The sequence below is a fragment of the Diceros bicornis genome, chromosome 13 (genome assembly GCF_020826845.1).
Source record: "Diceros bicornis minor isolate mBicDic1 chromosome 13, mDicBic1.mat.cur, whole genome shotgun sequence".
Lineage (NCBI taxonomy): Eukaryota > Metazoa > Chordata > Mammalia > Perissodactyla > Rhinocerotidae > Diceros > Diceros bicornis.
The window spans coordinates 50,465,189-50,485,256 of NC_080752.1; the positions used below are offsets into that span (position 1 = coordinate 50,465,189).

At 40.4% G+C, this 20,068-nt stretch overlaps 1 protein-coding gene across 4 annotated transcripts in view; it reads left to right on the forward strand.

The window, feature by feature from the left end:
* Positions 1–20,068, forward strand: part of THRAP3 (thyroid hormone receptor associated protein 3) — a 72,513-nt gene that overhangs the window by 36,112 nt on the left and 16,333 nt on the right. For all 4 annotated transcript variants that reach the window (XM_058553686.1, XM_058553689.1, XM_058553688.1 and 1 more), the window contains exon 3: positions 16,638–16,807. In XM_058553686.1, coding sequence (XP_058409669.1) covers positions 16,671–16,807 — 137 coding nt within the window. In that variant the 5' untranslated portion in view covers positions 16,638–16,670. The remainder of the gene's footprint in view (positions 1–16,637; positions 16,808–20,068) is intronic.

The window sequence follows — 20,068 nt, forward strand, 5'->3', positions numbered from 1 at the left end:
TTTTTTTTTAATTTTTTGTTTATTGCAGTAACATTGGTTTATAACATTGTAAAAATTTCAGGTGTACATCATTGTACTTCTATTTCTGCATAGATTACATCATGTTCACCACCAAAATACTAATTACAACCCATCACCACACACATGTACCGAATTATCCCTTTCACCCTCCTCCCTCCCCCCTTCCCCTCTGGTAACCACCAATCCAATCTCGGGACAGGGCATTTTAGACTGAATATGCTTCAGCATGTTCCTTCACTTAACACCTACCTTTATGCCCAACTTGGAGTAACATTATATTATGGAAAACACTGAATAAAACCTGGATTCTAGTCCTAGCTTGTTTGCTTACTGTGTGTTGGATAATCCTGTATTCTGTGTTCACATTGTTCTCTTTCCATCAAACAGGGATTTTCTAGTTATCTATGTACTTTTTTTTATGCTAAGGAAGATTCACCCTGAGCTAATGCCTGTTGCCAATCCTCTTTTTTTTTTTTTTTTTTAATTTTTTTTTTTTTGTGAGGAAGATCAGCCCTGAGCTAACATCCATGCTAATCCTCCTCTTTTTTCGCTGAGGAAGACCGGCTCTGAGCTAACATTTATTGCCAATCCTCCTCCTTTTTTTTTTCCCCCAAAGCCCCAGTAGATAGTTGCATGTCATGGTTGCACATCCTTCTAGTTGCCGTATGTGGAACGCGGCCTCAGCGTGGCCAGAGAAGCAGTGCGTCGGTGCGCACCCAGGCTCCAAACTCGGGCCGCCAGCAGCGGAGCGCGTGCACTTAACTGCTAAGCCACGGGGCCGGCCCGCCAATCCTCTTTTTTTTGCTTGAGGAAGATTCACCCTGAGCTAACATTTGTGCCAGTCTTCCTCTATTTTGTATGGGGGTCACTGCCACAGCATGGCTGGTGAGTGGTGTAGGTCCGCGCCTGGGATCCGAATCTGTGAACCTGGGCAGCCGAAGCAGAGCATGCCAAACTTAACCACTGTGCCATGGGGCTGGCCCCATATCTATCTCCTTTTGTCTTCATAACTGCTAGACCTGAACCCCTGTTTTTTTTTTTTTTTTTTTAAACTTTTTGTTTGAGAATAGTCTACGATGAAATTGCAATGATAATACAAAATTCCTGGATAAGCTTGCTACGGCTACTGTAACAAAGTACCACAAACTAGGTGGCTTTAACAACAGCAATTTATTGTCCTACAGTAATTTGATCTGGAGGCTAAAGGTTCAGAAATCAAGGTGTTGGCAGGATTGGTTCCTTCTGAAACCTGTGAGGTAAGGATCTGTTCAGGCCTCTCTCTTTGGCTTGTCGATGGCCATCTTCTCCCGGGGTCTGTTCACATCCTCCCTCTGCATATCTGTCTCTATGTCCAGATTTCCCCTTGTTGTAAGGACACCAGTCATATATCTCTGTTAAGGTCCTATCTCCAAATGAGGTCACATTCTGAGGTATTTGGGGTTAAGACTTCAACATATAAATTTTGGGGGTAGGGGGACACAATTTATCTCAACAGTTCCTATATTCCCCATGCCCAAGTTCCTGTATTATTAACATCTTATATTAGTGTGGTACATCTGTCACAATTAATGAACCAATATTGATACATTTTAATTAAAATGTTATCCCTATTTTTAACACATAAGAAAACTTCAGTTCAAAGAGGGAATGTGGCTTGGAAAAGATCTCCCAACTAGTGACCTCCTTTCTGACTTTACTCTGGTGCAAGCAAAAGAAAACTTCCAAAGTCACATTATGAGCCTGAAGAGATTAAAAAATAATTTTCTACAACAGGACAAAGAACTTGTCTTTCTTCTTCGCTGCATCTAGCATAATGCATGGCACGGAGTAAGTGTTCAATAAATTCTGATAGCATGATCAGAAGAATGCTCTTAGTACTTATTGGACCGTGGTGTTTTTGGAGAATATACTCACACCCATCTTAACCAAAGTAACGAGATTATGAAACTCGCTTTAATGAGAAAGCAAAACTTTTTGAAAAATTATGAAATGATTGTATATTTACCTTTCCAGTAAGCACCTCTTAGTGCAACGTCCTGTTTGTGTTTGTAAACCCCAACCTACTACCTATCCCGAAACTTTAGAAGTTAAGTTGTATGTCCAGTATTATCCACATTTAACAAAAGAATAAACTGAAATTTACAGAGGTTATTACTTTCTTAAAGTCCCCCAGAACTCCTCTCTTATTCCAGGTCACTTCCTTTTGCTATGAAGTTATTAGATAAACTGTATACTTATAACACAGGGTGCCAGCAAATAAAGTTGAGTTTACCACCTACATACTTGTTATTCCTTCAGAATACCTCTAGGAGGCATACTTACAATAAAAGAAATAGGTGCATAAAACTTTTTGCATGCCTTTTATTTATTTTTATTTTTATTTTTTATAATTTTATTTATTTATTTATTTTCCCCCAAAGCTCCAGTAGATAGTTGTATGTCATAGTTGCACATCCTTCTAGTTACTGTATGTGGGACGCGGCCTCAGCATGGCTGGAGAAGCAGTACGTCGGTGCGCACCTAGGATCCGAACCCGGGCCGCCAGCAGCGGAGCGCGCGCTCTTAACCGCTAAGCCACCGGGCCAGCCCTGCATGCCTTTTATTTTACTAGATTTTTTTCAAGCTGGCAACTTGAGCCCTAGGTTCATTATTTGTGTGTATTTTTCAGAATTTTCAAGCACTGATTGATTAAATTATGTTGCTTTATGTGAATATTCAATATCCCAGCTGTCTGAAGACTTCTTTATGTTTTAATTTCTGATTGGGGGAGATACAGCAGTTTAGTTGTTTCCCAGCAAAGATTTGTCATTGTGATCTTAAATTATTTAATATTTTCTCTGGTGTTAAAAACGTAAAGACAAAAGCTTTATGAAACTCTGATTCCTGTGTGGAAATCAGGCTTGAAATAATTAGTGATCCTTTGCATGCTATATTCTGTACTATATGGAAAATACATATCTCATTGAATTTTTCCTACCTCTCCAAGTTATTGAGAAGTAATGTGGTCCTGTTCCTTTAAAAAGTGAAAGATGGAAGGGGGTGGAGTTTGCCATGTCATTGGGAACAGAAACTAATTCACTCACTGAAGAGCAAGAGTGAAATGTGACCTCCTGCTGGCTCTCTGGTGGAAAGAAGCTAGCAGCAGTGTCTGTCACCCTCACAGGATTATACTATAACAGAGCCCCGACTCGTTCTGGGAGCTCATCTTTCCCAAGTGAGGTGGTCTGCCTGAATTTGGTGTAGCTGGATTGCCCCCAGTGCAAGTGATGAGTTTAAGTACAGTCAGAAGGTAAGTGGCCAAGTCCCTGGTCAGCTCATACTATTTTCAGGCAGATTGGCTAGTTTTTATGAAGGAGTAGAATATGATAGGAATCTTAAATGATTTCTTCTAGAGTAAATTTCAGAGTTGATGGGATGGAGGTGGAGGGATGGTTCTTTTTTGAAAGCAAAAAGTGTAACCCTTACTGTTTAATTCCATTTTTAGGACATGGCTGAAGTAGGGATGAGGAATGTCCTGCTCAGTTTGTGCAACTTTTAAGTTTTTCATCAGTGATAGAGCTATTCCAAACCCTCATTTTATTGATGAAAAAACAGGCACAGAGAGGTAAAAACACTTGCCCCAAATAGGGGTTTCTGGGTTTATTAGGAGCATTAGTTTGGTTTTGGTTCATTTCTTTCATTTAAGGTGTTTGAACACTTGCTTGGTGCCAGTGATCCCACCCGCCCCCGTCCCCTCCCAGTTTTTCATTGCTCACGAGTGGCATTGAAAAAGATGAGTTCTGCCCTTGCCCAGGGGTCTTGATATTTTTGGGCAGGACAGGGCAGGAAAGAGAGAAGGAAGAAGGTCAGTTTGCAATAGCCAAACAGGAGACTAAAGTAACATCTCTTGTTTATTAGTTGATGACTGATGCCTGGGCTTGAAAGGAGGGAGGTCAGGAAGACTTTCTTTCTGAAGTAGGATGGGCTCCCTGCTGGATAGACAGGAACCCAGAGTCCCCACACCACCCACAGAATACAGGGCATCTAGTTGCTTTTGGAGACAAGCTCTGTCAGCACAGGTCAGAAGCCACCCAAAGCATCAAAAGTAAGTAGCAATACTGTTAGAAAAGAATTACTCTTTTTCCTCAAGTTTGAAGTAGCAGTAAAAAGTCATCATTGTTTTTCTCTTTTTTTTGCTATTAGTTTGGTATGAATTTTCTGAGACAGATAACTTAGGTGCTACTATTTGCCATCCAGAGTAATACTCGGGCTAGAAAAGGGAGAACAGAGATTGACTTTTGGAGACTTGGAATTGAACTTTTGTGGATAAGAGCTGGCCGAGTACTTCCCACATTGGCAGTATTCTTGACTTAGGGGAAAAAAGCTCTGTTATTTATTTATTTATTTATTTATCACAGAAAATAGACATTTACTTTTCACAGTTCTGGAGACTGGCAAGTCCAAAATTGAGGTGCTGGCAAATTTGGTTCCTAGTGTGAGCCCTCTTCTTAGCTTCCCTTCTTGTCTCACACGGCAGAGCTCTTTTATTTATTTTTAAATATTTTTTTGGTGAGGAGGATTGGCCCTGAGCTAACGTTTATTGCCAATCTTCCTCTTTTTACTTGAGGAAGATTGTCCCTGAGCAAACATCTGTGCCAGTTTTCCTCTGTTTTGTATGTGGGACACTGCCACAGCATGGCTTGATGAGTGGTGCATAGGGTCCATGCCTGGGATCCAAACCAGCAAACCCTGGGCCGCCAAAGTGGAGCATGCGAACTTAACCGCTACGCCACCGGGCTGGCCCCTCTTTTATTTTTGTGAATAACCCATGTGTACTTGTATGCGAGGCTTGCCATTCCTTAATTGCTGTGCTTTTAAACTGCTTCAGAGCTTACTCTCAGTTACTGAGAGCTTACTCTTCTTACTAAGAAGTTTCTCAGGGAAACTTCTTAATGCTCACTTAGAACAATTATCCATGTGACCATGAATAACTAACACGAGTTAGTTTTTTTATGTAGTGAAAACAATCACAGAGTTGGGCCTTTTGTTTCTGCAGTTACCCTGATATAAGAACCAAGGGCCAGATACTGTTTCTCTGAAGGTGTGGGCTTTACTGGCTGTCCTTAACCCTCTAGTTTCTGAACACAGAGGGGTCCCTGTGCTGAATTGTTTCTGTGAAGTTTGCCGAGCTGGTTCCTCCTCTGAATTCTCTTTCCAGCCCAATAGCAACTTTTAGGAAGGAGAGTTGAGAATTTTTGTAAAGCATCCCATTGTTAGAATAAGTGAACTAAAATATGTGCTTTCATTAATAAAAGAGGTATTTTCAGGGAAGTCAATAGTAAGGCTAGCACAAAAAGTATGTTGGTAGAAAATTACCATGTCAGATATTTCCCCAAATACCAAACAGTTGAAGTGAGCTCACAATTTTTACAGTGGATTTTGGACTCCATAGAGTTAGAATTAGAAGCCTTAGCTTTTTTGGGTTGCTAATCAAAAAGTGTAGTTTATTAGTGTGTATTTTCTCCCCTCTCGTGGTAATTTCCTCAGCTGTTGTGAAGTATTTACATTTCTAAAAACAGCCCATAGTGGGAATGGTATTTTGAACTACTCATGTCCTGTAATTAGGAGATAGTTTAAGGTTGCACTTTGGAATTTACTTGTAATGTATTTGAACTTAAATCAGAGTGATTGTTATTTGCTGATAAATGATTCTCCTTTTAATCTTATTTGCAGAGCACAAATAGAGAAGCATGTAGAGGTGAGACATTTGGGTCCCTTTATTGCATGTCAGGGTTTTTTTTTTTTTTTTTTAATGGAGGTATAATTGACAATAACATATTAGTGTCAGGTGTACAACATAATGATTTGATATTTATATGTGTGGGTCTTTTTTTTTTTTTTTTTTTTTTGTGAGGAATAGCAGCCCTGAGCTAAAATCCATGCCAATCCTCCTCTTTTTGCTGAGGAAGACTGGCCCTGGGCTAACATCTGTGCCCATCTTCCTCCACTTCATATGGGACGCCGCCACAGCATGGCCTGACAAGCGGTGCATCGGTGCGCGCCGGGGGATCCAAACCTGGGCCGCGAGCTGCGGAGTGCGGGCACTTAACTGCTATGCCACGGGGCAGGCCCCATGGTTTTTTTTTTTTTTTTTTTTTTTTTTGGTGAGGAGATCAGCCCTGTGCTAACATCTGCCAATCCTCCTCTTTTTTTTGCTGAGGAAGACTGGCCCTGGGCTAACATCTGTGCCCATCTTCCTCCACTTTGTATGGGACGCCGCCACAGCATGGCTTGCCAAGTGGTGCGTTGGTGCGCGCCCGGGATCCGAACTGGCAAACCCTGAGCTGCCAGAAGCGGAGCGCGCGCACTGAACCGCTTGCGCCACTGGGCCGGCCCCACCATGGGTTTTTTAATATAAGTAATCTCTGGGTTTTTTTAGGGAAAAGATATGGGAAAATAGCTGCAGAGACTGACTATATCCACCCAAACTTGTTATATCCACCCAAACTTGTTAGGATTTTGACCATAAATAGAGCCCGCCTGCAGAGAGTTGATAATTTTTGAAGCTGGATGATGGGTACACTTGAATTCCTTACACTGTTTGTTCTTTTCTAATTTGCATTGTTTGACTCAACACTTCCATAATTAAAAACATTTAAAAAAAAATTGAATCCAGTTGGCTATAAATCTGGCCTTTTCTTAACCCTCTTTTAAAGTCATAAAAGAGCAAAACAACTCCATTATAATAAGGTTTCCCAAAATAGACTTTGAGTAATTAAAATGCAGTTTTATTTATTTAGAGTCATGGAAAAATTACCATTTTAGATTTTTTAAATATCTCAGAAGAATGTAGGTAGATGTTGATTCCACATTAAAGATAAAAAAATCAATGTCAGCAACTTTTTAAAAAGATAATGGGGGGAAGTCACCTGTAAAATGACTAGCTAAAAAAATTATATATAAGAAGCAAGTGCTCCCATCCTGTCTGCCCCATTTCATGTCTCTCCGTCGTCCTGCCCCTTTCCCCTTCATATCTTCCTTCCTATTCTGCAGAAGTAACCATTGTTAATGGTTTGCTGCATGTGCTTATATAGGTATGTCTTATATGTACATCTGTACCTACATATTACACATTTTAAAGCAAGTTTTGCCAAATTCCGTAGAATTCAGTGTTTAAAGTTTAAGAATTTTAATAGTAAACTGCAGAATAATTTTGATTTTATAACATAGGCAAGGACAAGCTTTTTATTATATCTTTAAATTGTTTAAGCAATAAAATTGCCATTCTCCCTAAAGGAACCCCTACCCCCTTTCAGGAAGGTGCTTAATACCCTTGTGGGTATTCTCCTTATAAATTTTAAGACCTCAGAATTTAAATTAGTGTTATATTTACTTATTTATTTTATATTTTAAGGGAGCCATTTAGTAGAGTAAATGTCAGAAAGGGGTCTCTGATTTGATTCTTTCAGGGAAATGGGGGGAGGGTGAAGCCTTGGCAAAGTGTTACCCTGAGATACCTACAGTTGCCCTTGATTCTGTTTCCCTCTTTCTTTGCCTCTTTGACTCAGGAGAGGATGATCTCCAGAGAAAAGCATAGAACAGTAAACATGTTTAATATTTCACCTGAGCTCTGCTTTCCCACCCCTGACTATCCAGAGGCATACAGAGCACAAATCAGGTCCACTGCTTTGCCTACAACCCTTTGTGAATGGTGGATTTCTTTCTTGGTATTTTTGCATCTCTCTCTTCTTTATCTTAGTCATTATATGTCTTGTGCACTAGGAATTTTCTATTTCTTGCCTTTAATGACTGTTGAAAGCATGGCTATGTTGACTGGACTTTGTGGCAGTGGAATTTCACTCTAACCTGGCACTAGTAAATGAAGTGTGAGTGTCTCGCTAACACTGAGATCAGTTTGACCTTCTGTGCCTTTGAGTAAGATGTAGAAGAGATGAGAATGACCTCAGCTTCTAGTTTAGCTGGAGTGTTTATGATTAGAGCTGTGGTACATACTTAATTTATTCCTGGACAGTATTATTAATGTTTGATGAACTGATCTTTTATTATTTCTGCTTGTGTGATGAAGAGAACGGAGAATGAAGAGGAAGTTTGAAAGAGCCTGTTCATTTAGCAAATACCGAGTGTCCACTCTGTGGCTAAGTGCTGTGCAGAGTACTGAAGATAAAATGGAGAACAAATCAGACATGATCTTTGACCAGTTCATTTTGTAGCCTCCTGGGTTTGGTGTCCTGAATTGTTAAACTTAATTTAGTTAGTGCTCATGTATTACCTAATAGTTGTCAAATGTAGTGCCATCTGATCTGGAAAAGTGTACTGTCCTCTTGGCAGAGGAGAGTTAGTCCTGGGGCCTGGGCAAGGGAGGGAGTACAGGCACGTGGGGTCAGTCCTCAGGAGCTTTGCCCATTCTTTTAAAGTTATGTTAGAGATCTATAAACAGGGGAGACTAATTTTAGGACTTATTTTAAAAGCACGTGTTACGTGATAACAGTTGAAAATCAATTAATGGAATACACCATATCAGTAGAAGAAAGGACCAAAACCACATAATCATCTCAGTAGACACAGTAAAGACATTTGGAAAAAAATCTATCACAGTTTCGTAATAAAAATATTCAGCATACTAGGAGTAGGAGGAAACCTCCTCAATCTGGTCATAGACATCTATGAAAAACCTACACCTATCATCGTCCTGAAAGGTAGGAGGAAGCTCTGTAGCAGAGAATCCTCCCAGAAGGGGGCTGGTGTAGAGCTGCCCCTCTGGCGACTGTCTTTCCAGGCAAGGGCTGTTTTTTAATCCTTGTCATTATGTTCATGTTTCTTGTTATTAGTCTCGTTACATGAAGCTCTTTGTTCTCTGCAACTGGCTGTAGTTTTCCTAGTTTAGGCTCTCTAGAATATCGACAGCAGAAACATTCCTGCTGTCTTTGGCAAGGGACTTTTTTTTGCACTGAAAGTTCTGAGACAGGTTTCAGGCAGAGCCTGTTTCCATTTTTTGCATATTGTGAGTTAGAGATAGGCGTGGGAGAAGAGAGCTGTTGGCTGCTTTAGTTAAGCATCTCAGCTTTGCTGGTTTAAGAACCAAATTCAGAGCTAATTATGCTTCAGAGATTTTTTTTTTTTTTTTAACTGAGCAAATTTACAAGAGACTGGTGGATGGAGTATAACATGGCGGGGGGTAGCCCATAAAGTAATGATGAATCACCAGCATAATGTTGGAAAGATCATTGTGAATTCTGGGCTTAACTAGCTGTGGAACTTTGGGGACAACTTACCTAACTCCTTAAGTCCTGGTTTCCTCTTCTGTAAAACAGGTACAGAACTTAGTACTTAATACAGTTTGTGTATATAAAATAATATTGAAGATTCTAGCTCCTTATCTGGCACATCTTAGTAAATGTTAGCTTTTTTTTTTTTTTTTTTTTAAAGACTGTAGAGACTTTATCTCCCCCCCCCGCCCCCAAGCCCCAGTAGATAGTTGTATGTCATAGTTGCACATCCTTCTAGTTGCTGTATGTGGGACGCGGCCTCAGCATGGCCGGAGAAGTGATGCGTTGGTGCGCACCTGGGATCCGAACCCGGGCCGCCAGTAGCAGAGCGCACGCACCTAACTGCTAAACCACGGGGCAGCCCAGCAGTTGTTATTGATAAAGTGCCAAAGAATCAATTTCCGATGGATACGTATCCAGCAGGAAAGCCGGTATTTGCCTAGGACAGTCTTTTCTGGTAGGCAGGTCCATCCAGAGACTGAATTCTTAGAAGGATGTTTGATGAAATATTCTAGATATAGAGCAAGAGGAGCTAGATGTTTTTAAGGAGTAAATCCATCAAATCATGGTAGCTGAATTGTCCTACTTGAGGAAGTGATGTATCCTGGCCTTTCAGGATAGTCTGAATTTAAAATCCTTTTCCCCATTGTCAACATAAATATCCTGTAAACTTTACATTGCTAGATACAAATGTCACACCCCCACCTCCAGCCTATCTCAGCCAGAATCAGGGCAAAAATCTTTTGTTGGACTATTTGTTAACTTGTAGGTTTGAGCTCAATGGTCCCCCTACTTCTAGGTGGGTATTTTTCCTTAGGTAATTGTTACGGGTCATTAAATCATAGCCACCTCTTTCTGTGAACCTGAAGATACAAATTCTTATGCTTCAGTTTTGCCCTTTGAATATTTATTCATTACTAAGACTTGTGTGTTTATAAACTCATGTCATAGATGTCACACATTTCCATATTTCAGTGTATCTTATGGTATTTACATCTTAAATTAGGGACTTACCTAAAGGATTCTAAGTTTTTAAAAATGATTTTTTAAAATTAATCCTTTGTTTATTTATTTATATTTGATGAGGAAGATTGGCTCAGAGCTAACATCTGTTACCAATCTTCCTCTTTTTGCTTGAGGAAGCAAAGACTGTGCCGCCTTCGTCTCCTTTGTATATGGCGTGCCACCACAGCATGGCTTGATGAGCTGTGTGTAGGTCCACACCCGGGACCCAAACCCGTGAACCCTGGGCCACCGAAGTGGAGCACGTGACCTTAACCACTACACCACTGGGCCGGCCCCAGGATTCTAAGTCTTATGCTGAGATTTTGGCATTTCTTTTTGGAGGGTTATTTTTTGGAAGATTTCCGGGGGTGATTGTTCTTATTCATTGTTTTGACCATTACAGTAGTACCCCTTTATCTGTAGGGGATATGTTCCATGAACCCCAGTGGATGCCTGAAACCACGGATAGTACCGAACTCTATATATACTATGTTTTTTCGTATACGTACGTACCTATGATAAAGTTTAATGTATAAATTAGGCACAGTAAGAGATTAACAACAGCGTCTCTTTGGTATATCTGAATTGCCAGCATCACTACTCTTGGAGTTTGGGGCCATTATTAAGTAAATAAGGGTTATTTGAACACAAGCCGTGCCATACTCTTAGTGGATCTAATAACCGAGACAACTATTAAGTGGCTAGGCTACTAAGTGACTAACCGCAGATAGTATATACAGCGTGGATACTCTGGACGGACCGGGATGGTGCAAGCTTTCTTCACACTACTCAGAATACCGTGCAGTTTAAAACTTCTGAATTGTTTATTTTCCATTAAATATATTCAGACCATGGTTGACCGCGGGTAACTGAAACCACGGAAAGCGAAACTGCAGATAATGGAGGACTACTGTAGTTTCCTTTTAGAGGGTGATATTTATTCATCTGTCCTGTCCTGAAATTCTCTAGGCTTAGATCTTATTTGGGTCCTATAATCCAAATTAAACATTAAAATAAATGTTATTCCTCCTGCTTTCTTGAATTAACACTTGGCTTTTCTGTCATGAATCCTTGGAGTAAGAATTAGTAATCAAAGTTTCATGAGGTTAATACATTCTGATAACCTAAGAAAATAAGATGAAGGCACCTCTGTATGCTTCACTGGTGCAGGGAAGCAGCTGGTACTACTAGAAAAAGAGGCTGGTGTTTATCAAGAGGATACCTAGTACTTTGGTCTTAACATGTTTGTAATGTGGACATTGATATGAGAGTTAACACCATAAAAAATGCTCTGAATATGCTCTTTAAGGTACATGAGATCTCTTGAAGAAATTGAATATCCTGTGAGATAGTAAGTTTGGTATTAATGGGAATGAGAAAAGAAAAAGAGTAGTTTGCTCAGCAGAGCTCGGTACAGACATTAATTTACAGCAGTGAAGCCATTCAGAACGGTTTAGGGGTAGATATCCAGAGATCAAACTGTTCACCATAGGCATTCGTTCCCTGGCCCAACTCAATTTCCATATCCTTCCATGGCTTCAGAGAGCTTTAAAGGATTTAGTTTTGAATTGATTTTACATATTAGGAATGCTTTGGGTCTATTTTATGTTATTGTTTTGTTTTCAGGTTATAGTATGTTTGCCTTACATTTTTATTTGCTTGACTAGTAAATCCTTTTTCTATAAAAATAAACAGCTGAGTCTTCTCTGAGAAGATCTTTTTGAATATGAACCTAGTATTTATGGACTGAAGGACAGTTGTGTAGTTCATATGTAGCTTGAACATGTGGCAAACTAGAAAATACTCCCAAAATGTTTATTCTGGTCAATTCAGCAGACTCCTACCATGTGCCAAGCACCATGCTAGCATAGTCACTAGGGGCACTAAGAAGAAACTACAGTTTGGAATGAGAAGGGAGAAGGAGTAATTTAATTCTTCCTTATCTTTGCGAGTTGTTAATTTGGAGAAGCTTACTTTGGCCTTCTGTGCCAATATTATCCCTTTTTCTTGGAGTTGAAAAGATCTGTGTTTTTAATGATATAAAAGCCATGTCATTATATCTCTTAAGACTTTTGTTTAGTTTTAAGTAAAATGCGTCTCTTCCAAGAGCTGTCTTCTTCCAAGGACCATTGATCTGGTTGTAATTAGACAAGTGGTTTGGGTAGAAAGGCTTGGGCTTTGAAAAGGGTGATGGGCTTGGAAACTGTCCTCTCAAGTGGCTCTGCAGAACAGCTTGAAAATGAACCCCCTTGCTCCAAGTGTATCTGAAATGATTTCAAAAGGCTGTTTGAAATTCTGTTCTTGGGTTTTAAGTAAAAGGGGGGGAAAAAGAAATAGAACAACAGTTGTATAAATACAAGATGGAGGAGGAGGACATCTTGCAGCTGCAGAAGGATTTATGAGAAAGGACCTCAGGGCTTAGTGACTGAGCTCACACTGACTCAGCACGTGGTGTGGCTGCCAGAAAGGTAAATTTTAGGATGCAGTAATAGTGTCTAAATAGTTCTGTATTAGGCCACATTTGGAGAATTACATTAAGTTCTGAGTATCCCAGTGAAGGAAGACAAACTGATTCAGGGGCAAACAGGTAGTATTGTAGATATGAAACTACGTCATCTGAAGAATGTGGGAAAGCTGAGGATATTTGGATCATACCAGGCCCTTGACTAGGAGTTTAGGAACTAGGTCCTATATTTCTGCATCCTAACATGCCAAGCACATAATAGATGGTAAGTATTGAGCAGTACTTGTTCAGTTGGTGGATTCTTTTATAATGCTGGTGTAGGAACATGGCTATCTTACCTTAATTGTGAGAAGAATTTTTTTTATCCAAAATAGTTATGTTTGAGGGGACTTTTTTTTTTTTTTTTTTTGTGAGGACGATTAGCTCTGAGCTAGTATCCGTTGCCAATCCTCCTGTTTTTGCTGAGGAGTACTGGCCCTGAGCTAACATCCGTGCCCATCTTCCTCTAGTTTATATGGGATGCCACCACAGCATGGCTCTATAAGAGGTGCACAAGTCCACCCACGCCTGGGATCTAGACCTGCGAACCCTGGGGCCGCCAAAGCGGAGCACGCGAACTTAACCGCCCCGCCGCCGGGCTGACCCCTGAGTGGATGTGTTTTTACCTGAGGCACATTTCATAGCCATGAGCTGTCATGTTATGCCATAGTTCTTCTGTAGAGACTGGACTTTTTCATAATATTCTCAATGAAACAGCATCTCCAGGAAGAGTGGGCAGTGTTAAAGAAGCAGAACTTTGTTTTGGGAAAATTTTAGTTTGAACAAAAACCAAATGCTAGGTACTTGTAACATGTAAAAGGTACTAAATTGATTTCCAAGTTGGTATTTGTCTTTTTCATTTCCCAATATATTTTTAGAATATGGACATGGAAGAAATGTTATAAATAGGAAAAAGTATGTGTAATCACAATGAAGTCTAAAAGTCTTCAAAATAGAATTGAGAGTTGTTTTAAATGAATTTTGGTAATTTGATCAAATGGCTTTAGTTATGATTGTGCTTACCTAATACTAAAATGTATATATATTTTAATATATTTATGTATATCAAGAGAAAAAACTTCATGTCTTTTGGACACTCCTTTCCCCTTTCTTTTCATGTGACTTGCTCTTTCTTTGTCTTCAGGTGACAGCTTAAATGCCACCTCTTGGCCATCTTATCTAAATAAGTCACTGCCACAGTGCATAAATTTGCCAACATTATGTGCTTTTTGTCTTCGTCCTAGCGCTTACCAGAATTTGTCATTACATATTGTCTACCTGCACCTCTAGATTATAAGCCCCCTGAAGGCAGCACTAAGTCTACTTTAATTTACCATTGTTTATCTGCTGTCTAGCGTCCTCTTGAATGAGTTAAGTAATTCTTTGATTTATTTCCTGCTGTGGTTTTATATCATCCAGAGTTATTCCACTTAATTCTCAAGGTATAATGATGTTGGGCTTTTTTGTGTGTGTGAGGAAAATCAGCCCTGAGCTAACATCCATGCCAATCCTCTTTTTGCTGAGGAAGAGCGGCCCTGAGCTAACATCTATTGCCAGTCCTCCTTCTTTTTTTCCCCAAAGCCCCAGTAGATAGTTGTATATCATAGCTGCACATCCTTCTAGTTGCTGTACGTGGGACGCGGCCTCAGCATGGCCGGAGAAGCGGTGCGTCGGTGCGCGCCCGGGATCCGAACCCGGGCCGCCAGCAGCGGAGCGCGCGCACTTAACGGCTAAGCCACGGGGCCGGCCCTATAATGATGTTTTTAAAATTAGTTTCAGGGGCCGACCTATAATGATGTTTTTAAAATTAGTTTCCGGGGCCGGCCCTATAATGATGTTTTTAAAATTAGTTTCAGGGGCCGACCTATAATGATGTTTTTAAAATTAGTTTCAGGGGCCGACCTATAATGATGTTTTTAAAATTAGTTTCAGGGGCCGACCCCGTGGCTTAGCGGTTAAGTGCGCGCGCTCCGCTGCTGGCGGCCCGGGTTCGGATCCCGGGCGCGCACCGACGCACCGCTTCTCCGGCCATGCTGAGGCCGCGTCCCACGTACAGCAACTAGAAGGATGTGCAGCTATGACATACAACTATCTACTGGGGCTTTGGGGAAAAAAAGAAGGAGGACTGGCAATAGATGTTAGCTCAGGGCCGCTCTTCCTCAGCAAAAAGAGGATTGGCATGGATGTTAGGTCAGGGCTGATTTTCCTCACACACAAAAAAAAGGTCTTAAAATGGAGAGATCATCCTGGATTGTCAGGGTGGGCACGATGTAGTCACAAGGGTCCTTATAAGAGAGAAGGGAATGTATGAAGACAGCAGCAGAGACAGAGATTTGAAGATGCTTTGCTACTGGCTTTGAAGATGGAGGAACGGCCACAAGCCCAGGAATGCAGCTCTAGAAGCTGAAAAGGCAAGGAAACAGATTCTTCCTTAGAGCCTCCAGAACAAATGCAAGCCCTGCCAGCACTTTGGTTTTAGCCCCTGTAAGACCCATTTTGAACTTCTGACCTCCAACTGTAAGATAATAAAATATTCGTCTTCTAAGCCACACACACACGCACACCCACACACACACACACGCACACCCACACACACACACACACCCCCCCCCCCCCGCCAAAGAAAGATGAGATTTCTGCTGGTAGAGAGCTTACATTCTAGTTGGATAAAGATGGAATAACAAAAAAAGTAAACAAGATAGTTTCAAGTACTGAATTTAGGGCTCTGAAGAAAAAAAACAAGGTACTGGACTAGACCCGGGAGAATGACTGGGTGACTACTTTTGATGGGTGGCCGGGCAAACCTCTGAGGAGATAGCTTTTGAGCCGAGATCTGAACAACAGGAAAATCTGAGAGGTAGGGGAAGGTGATAGAATAAGCCCTGGAGTTTTGGTCTGGTTTGGTTATTAACTAGTTTTGTGATCTTTGATTCCTTACTCTTCCTGGTCTTTGATAGACACATGCTATAGCACTTCAAGTGTTTGCTCCTTGGAAGATGCCCAAAGTTCTAGTAGGGTATAAAGGAGAGTAAGTGAAAAGGGTTGATAGTGCCCTTTGCTGACCAAACCCAGCAATCACTTGTCGGGACAACTCTGAGGCTCTCTGTTCATTCCTGTGGAGGAGGAGGGAAAGGGGAAGATGATTTTGTTTTTTTGTGGGAAAATGGTCCTAAAAGAAGGTTGATTCTTGATGCTAAAGAAGAGCTAGAAGAAAGAGGCAGTTCTTCATTTTATATATTACTTTAGTCCTATGTTTATGGATTAATACCCTGTATTTTACAGGATGTAGTACGTGCTGTCATGGTATTAGAATATTTGAGAATACTCTCTTATGCTTTTTAAACCTTTTCCTTGGAAGTAAATATTAAGGGTATGCCTCATGGCTTCAAGGTTGAGGGAGTAGAGAAATAGTCAGATGTGCTGTATACTCTGTATAACCAAGATATCATTGCATAGGGTTTCTTCTGTTAGAACTGGGAAACCTGTCTCAGGTCATCTCAGTACTTTTATTAACAGCTAACTTAGTTCACAAATCTTGTCTGCTTATTGGGAAGAGATTGTGTGCACCAAATCATTGATAGCTCTCCTCATTTTTGTCAATGTTTTATAGTGTTCTGCAGTTGGAGTTTCATATCAGGTTTTCCATTTGCTGCTGTGGCTTGATCTCCTAGGGATTGTACTGCTTAGAAATCCTCTTTGATGAAAGAGCAAAGAGTCATTTTTTTTTTTTATCAGTCATTTTGTCTGTTTTTTTTTTTAAATAAATTGTTTCTAGGTGTCCAGAGAAGTTCAAGTTTGCAAAGGAACTCACTCAGTTGTTTGAATCTATTTTCTTACATTAGGTGTAATTGAAAAGTGACCCTCTCTTCTCAGAGATGTCAAAAACAAACAAATCCAAGTCTGGATCTCGCTCTTCTCGATCAAGATCTGCGTCAAGATCTCGTTCTCGTTCATTTTCAAAGTCTCGGTCCCGAAGTCGATCTGTCTCTCGTTCGAGGAAGCGCAGGCTGAGGTAAGGGGGTGTGATTGTATGTTGAGATAGTTATTGCAGTGGTCCCTGTGGGTCTTTGAAGATCTTCTGTTAGACTTTTTCTGTGTCACGTGGAGTGGGTGGTTGGCTTGAGGTGGAGGGTTGGGCTATAAGATATTCCACGTCTCTTCAAACGCTCCAAATCTAAATCAGCTTTGATTGCCGTGCTGTGTGCCTAATTCCTTTTCTCCTCTGCCAGCACATTCTGTTTCTCATCCACTTTGGAAGAAAGAGCATTTTATTTTTATTTGATCTGCTTGCTTCAAATCTCTACACCTGATTATTTTTCACTGAAGTATTTTTAGAGGCTTGGACCAAAGTTTATTTTCATCATCAGCAAAGAAAGGATAGCTAAGAGGGTTAATAGTATGATCAACATTGCAAGGAAAGGAGGCTTTAACCCAGTAAAATAATTAAACCTTAAAAAACTTGCCAGGAGTCATTTGTATACACCTGGTGTGCCAATTACTAACAAGCTGCATCTATTTAGTAAAACGCATCCTAAAACTATCTAAAAATCACTATTGTAGACATGAGTTTGTCTTACTAAATTCTTTTAAATTTATTGCCAATGTTCTTTAATTCAGTCAGTTTTCATACCTTTAGGTGGATTTCCCTATTTCAATTATGTCTTGGAATAGGATGCCAAACCTCCAATGTTTTTTCCTCTTTTGATGTGTTGTGAGTTTGTTTTTTCATTCTTTAAAACTGTTTTAATTTTCTTTTGTGAGTAGATAAGAACCTTTCAGTAGATACAAGTTTCTCTATTTAGGGAAATATTGCTGTGTTTAAATACCAAAAGGGAATTTTTGCCCAATTTCATTCTTTTTGTCAGAATTGCACTGGGCAAGGAGATAATTTCTCAGTTTTGCCCACTTGGGACCCCTGCTGTTTATTTCAGATGATCCTTTTCCTAAGTGAATTGGTGATGAAATTTAAAATAAACCTCAGGAAAAGTTGTCATTAAGCTTTATTCTTGATGGTTTCCATCGTCCTATAGTACTTCTAAAAGAGTTGGTGGTTGGTGGAATTTTTTTTTTCCTCTTCCCAACAAGAACAAGTTAATTGTTTTTTTTTGTTTTTTGTTTTTTTTTTGGTGAGGGAGCTTGGTCCCTGAGCTAACCTCTGTTGCCAATCTTCCTCTTTTTGCTGAGGAAGATTAGTCCTGAGCTAATAATAATCGTGCCCATCTTCCTCTATTTGGATGTGGGACGCCACCACAGCATGGCTTGATGAGCGGTGAGTAGGTCCACACCTGGGATCCAAACGTGCGAACCCTGGGCCGCTGAAGCAGAGCACGTGAACTTAACCACTATGCCACTGGGCCGGCCCCAGAAGTTAATTCTTCAATGAATTCTGTGAGAAGCCTGCCTGAAAATTAATTTCAGACTAGAGGTTGAATAAAAAGTAGCTGTGCATAAATATTGATGACTCCAGTATAAGGTAGAATAGGAAGTTATAAACTTTGATTTTTTTCCTCCAACAAAAGTAACACTAGATTTTTTTTTTTTTTTTTTTTAAAGATAACATACATTGAGGCTAACCTGTCCTAGCTTTTTTCTCTCTCCCATGTTTCTTGGGCATGCATTTTCTTTTTCTTTTTTTTTTTTTTGTGAGGAACATTAGCCCTGAGCCAACATCCAATGCCAGTCCTCCTCTTTTTCCTGAGGAAGACCAGCCCTGGGCCAACATCCATGCCCCTCTTCCTCTGCCCTACATGGGACGCTGCCACAGCATGGCCTGACAAGCGGTGCACCAGTCTGCGCCCAGGATCCGAACCTGCGAACCCCAGGCCACTGAAGTGGAGCGCAAGAACTCAACTGCTGTGCCACCGGGCCGGCCCCGGGCGTGCATCTTCATACCAAACTTTGTTCAAGCCCTAGGCTAGAGTCTGTCTGTTGCCCAATTGTGTCAGAGTCTACATAGTAAAATTTTATCCCACTTTCTCACCCCGCAAAAAAAGAAGAGGGAAAACCCACTGAATATATTTATATTACCTCAGGAAGTTGCTGTCAAGACCATGGGACTAAGCAGTCTTAGTACCTCCTGCCTTGTACCCGGAGTCTTTTGATTTGGGCCTTTTAAACCTCAGTTTTAGCTCATTTGGTTCTGAAAGGTAACCTGCTAGAGGCTATACAACCAAAACTGAGAGACAATTGAACTGATACAAACCACACTGAAAAATGGTCACCATCTCTAAAGTTTTTATGACAGCTGGGATTCTGGGCAGATCTGTTGGGACAGATCTCTTCTTCTCATTCTGAAAATCATTTGGCATGGTCGTTGGCTTAGCAAATGAGGGAAAAACATCTCAGGCAGGCAATATGTGCTGGGGTAGGTCTAGAGCCACTTTATGTGCTATCTTATACCTAGAAGATTGTTATTTTGGAGGAATTTCTCCACTGGAACATGTTTTTATACTTAATTCTAGTCTGACTTCTCTGTTTTTTTAGAAACAGATAAATTTGCCACTGGATGTTTAATTTTTATTTCTGGCTTATCTGTTTTACGGTTTTTTTTTTCTTTTGTTTTCCTTCTCCTACAAGGAAAGTATACTATCCAGAGAGTTTGAGAAACCATGCCTTTAAATTAAGTTAACTGCTGAGTTCTACAGAATTGGAGAAAATTGATTGTTTCCTTGTATTTCACAGACTGTATCCTTTTAAGTGACTTCTCATAAATAACTTCATTTGCAATCTGCAGAGACTCATGTTCCTGCATCTGTGCAGTGACTGCGGGTTTTGGATGCAGTATGCCACAGGGCCCTCACTAGTAATTGGTGACAGAAGCAACAGTAGCCTCTGAGGATGGGAACATGAGTTAAACTCTCCTTAGTGCTCGTGCTGCATCACCTCCCTCAAGTATAGCCATTTAATCGGGTATTCAGTTTCATAGCCTGCATCTGCCTCTCCCTTCTTCTTTTCTTATATTGTTACTATTTTCAAATGAAAAGTGTAGAAGGTAAGTTTTTGGTTTTTTAAAATTGTACTTAAATAGCAACCATTAACAGCCAGCAGTGTGATGTATCTTGGTCGGTTGCTGTTGTTCTTGGGGTAAAGACCTTGAGCACTATGGGTAGTTAGTGGTGGAAAACCAGTCCCACTTTATCTTCTTTAGATTAAATTAAATGTAAGTTTCTTTTTAAAAATACCATTTTGTTAGGTTGTTAAAACCTGTCACATTTGCTAAATAGAGTTATTTATAAAACAAACAAGCAACCAAACCGCATCCTTTCCCAGTCAA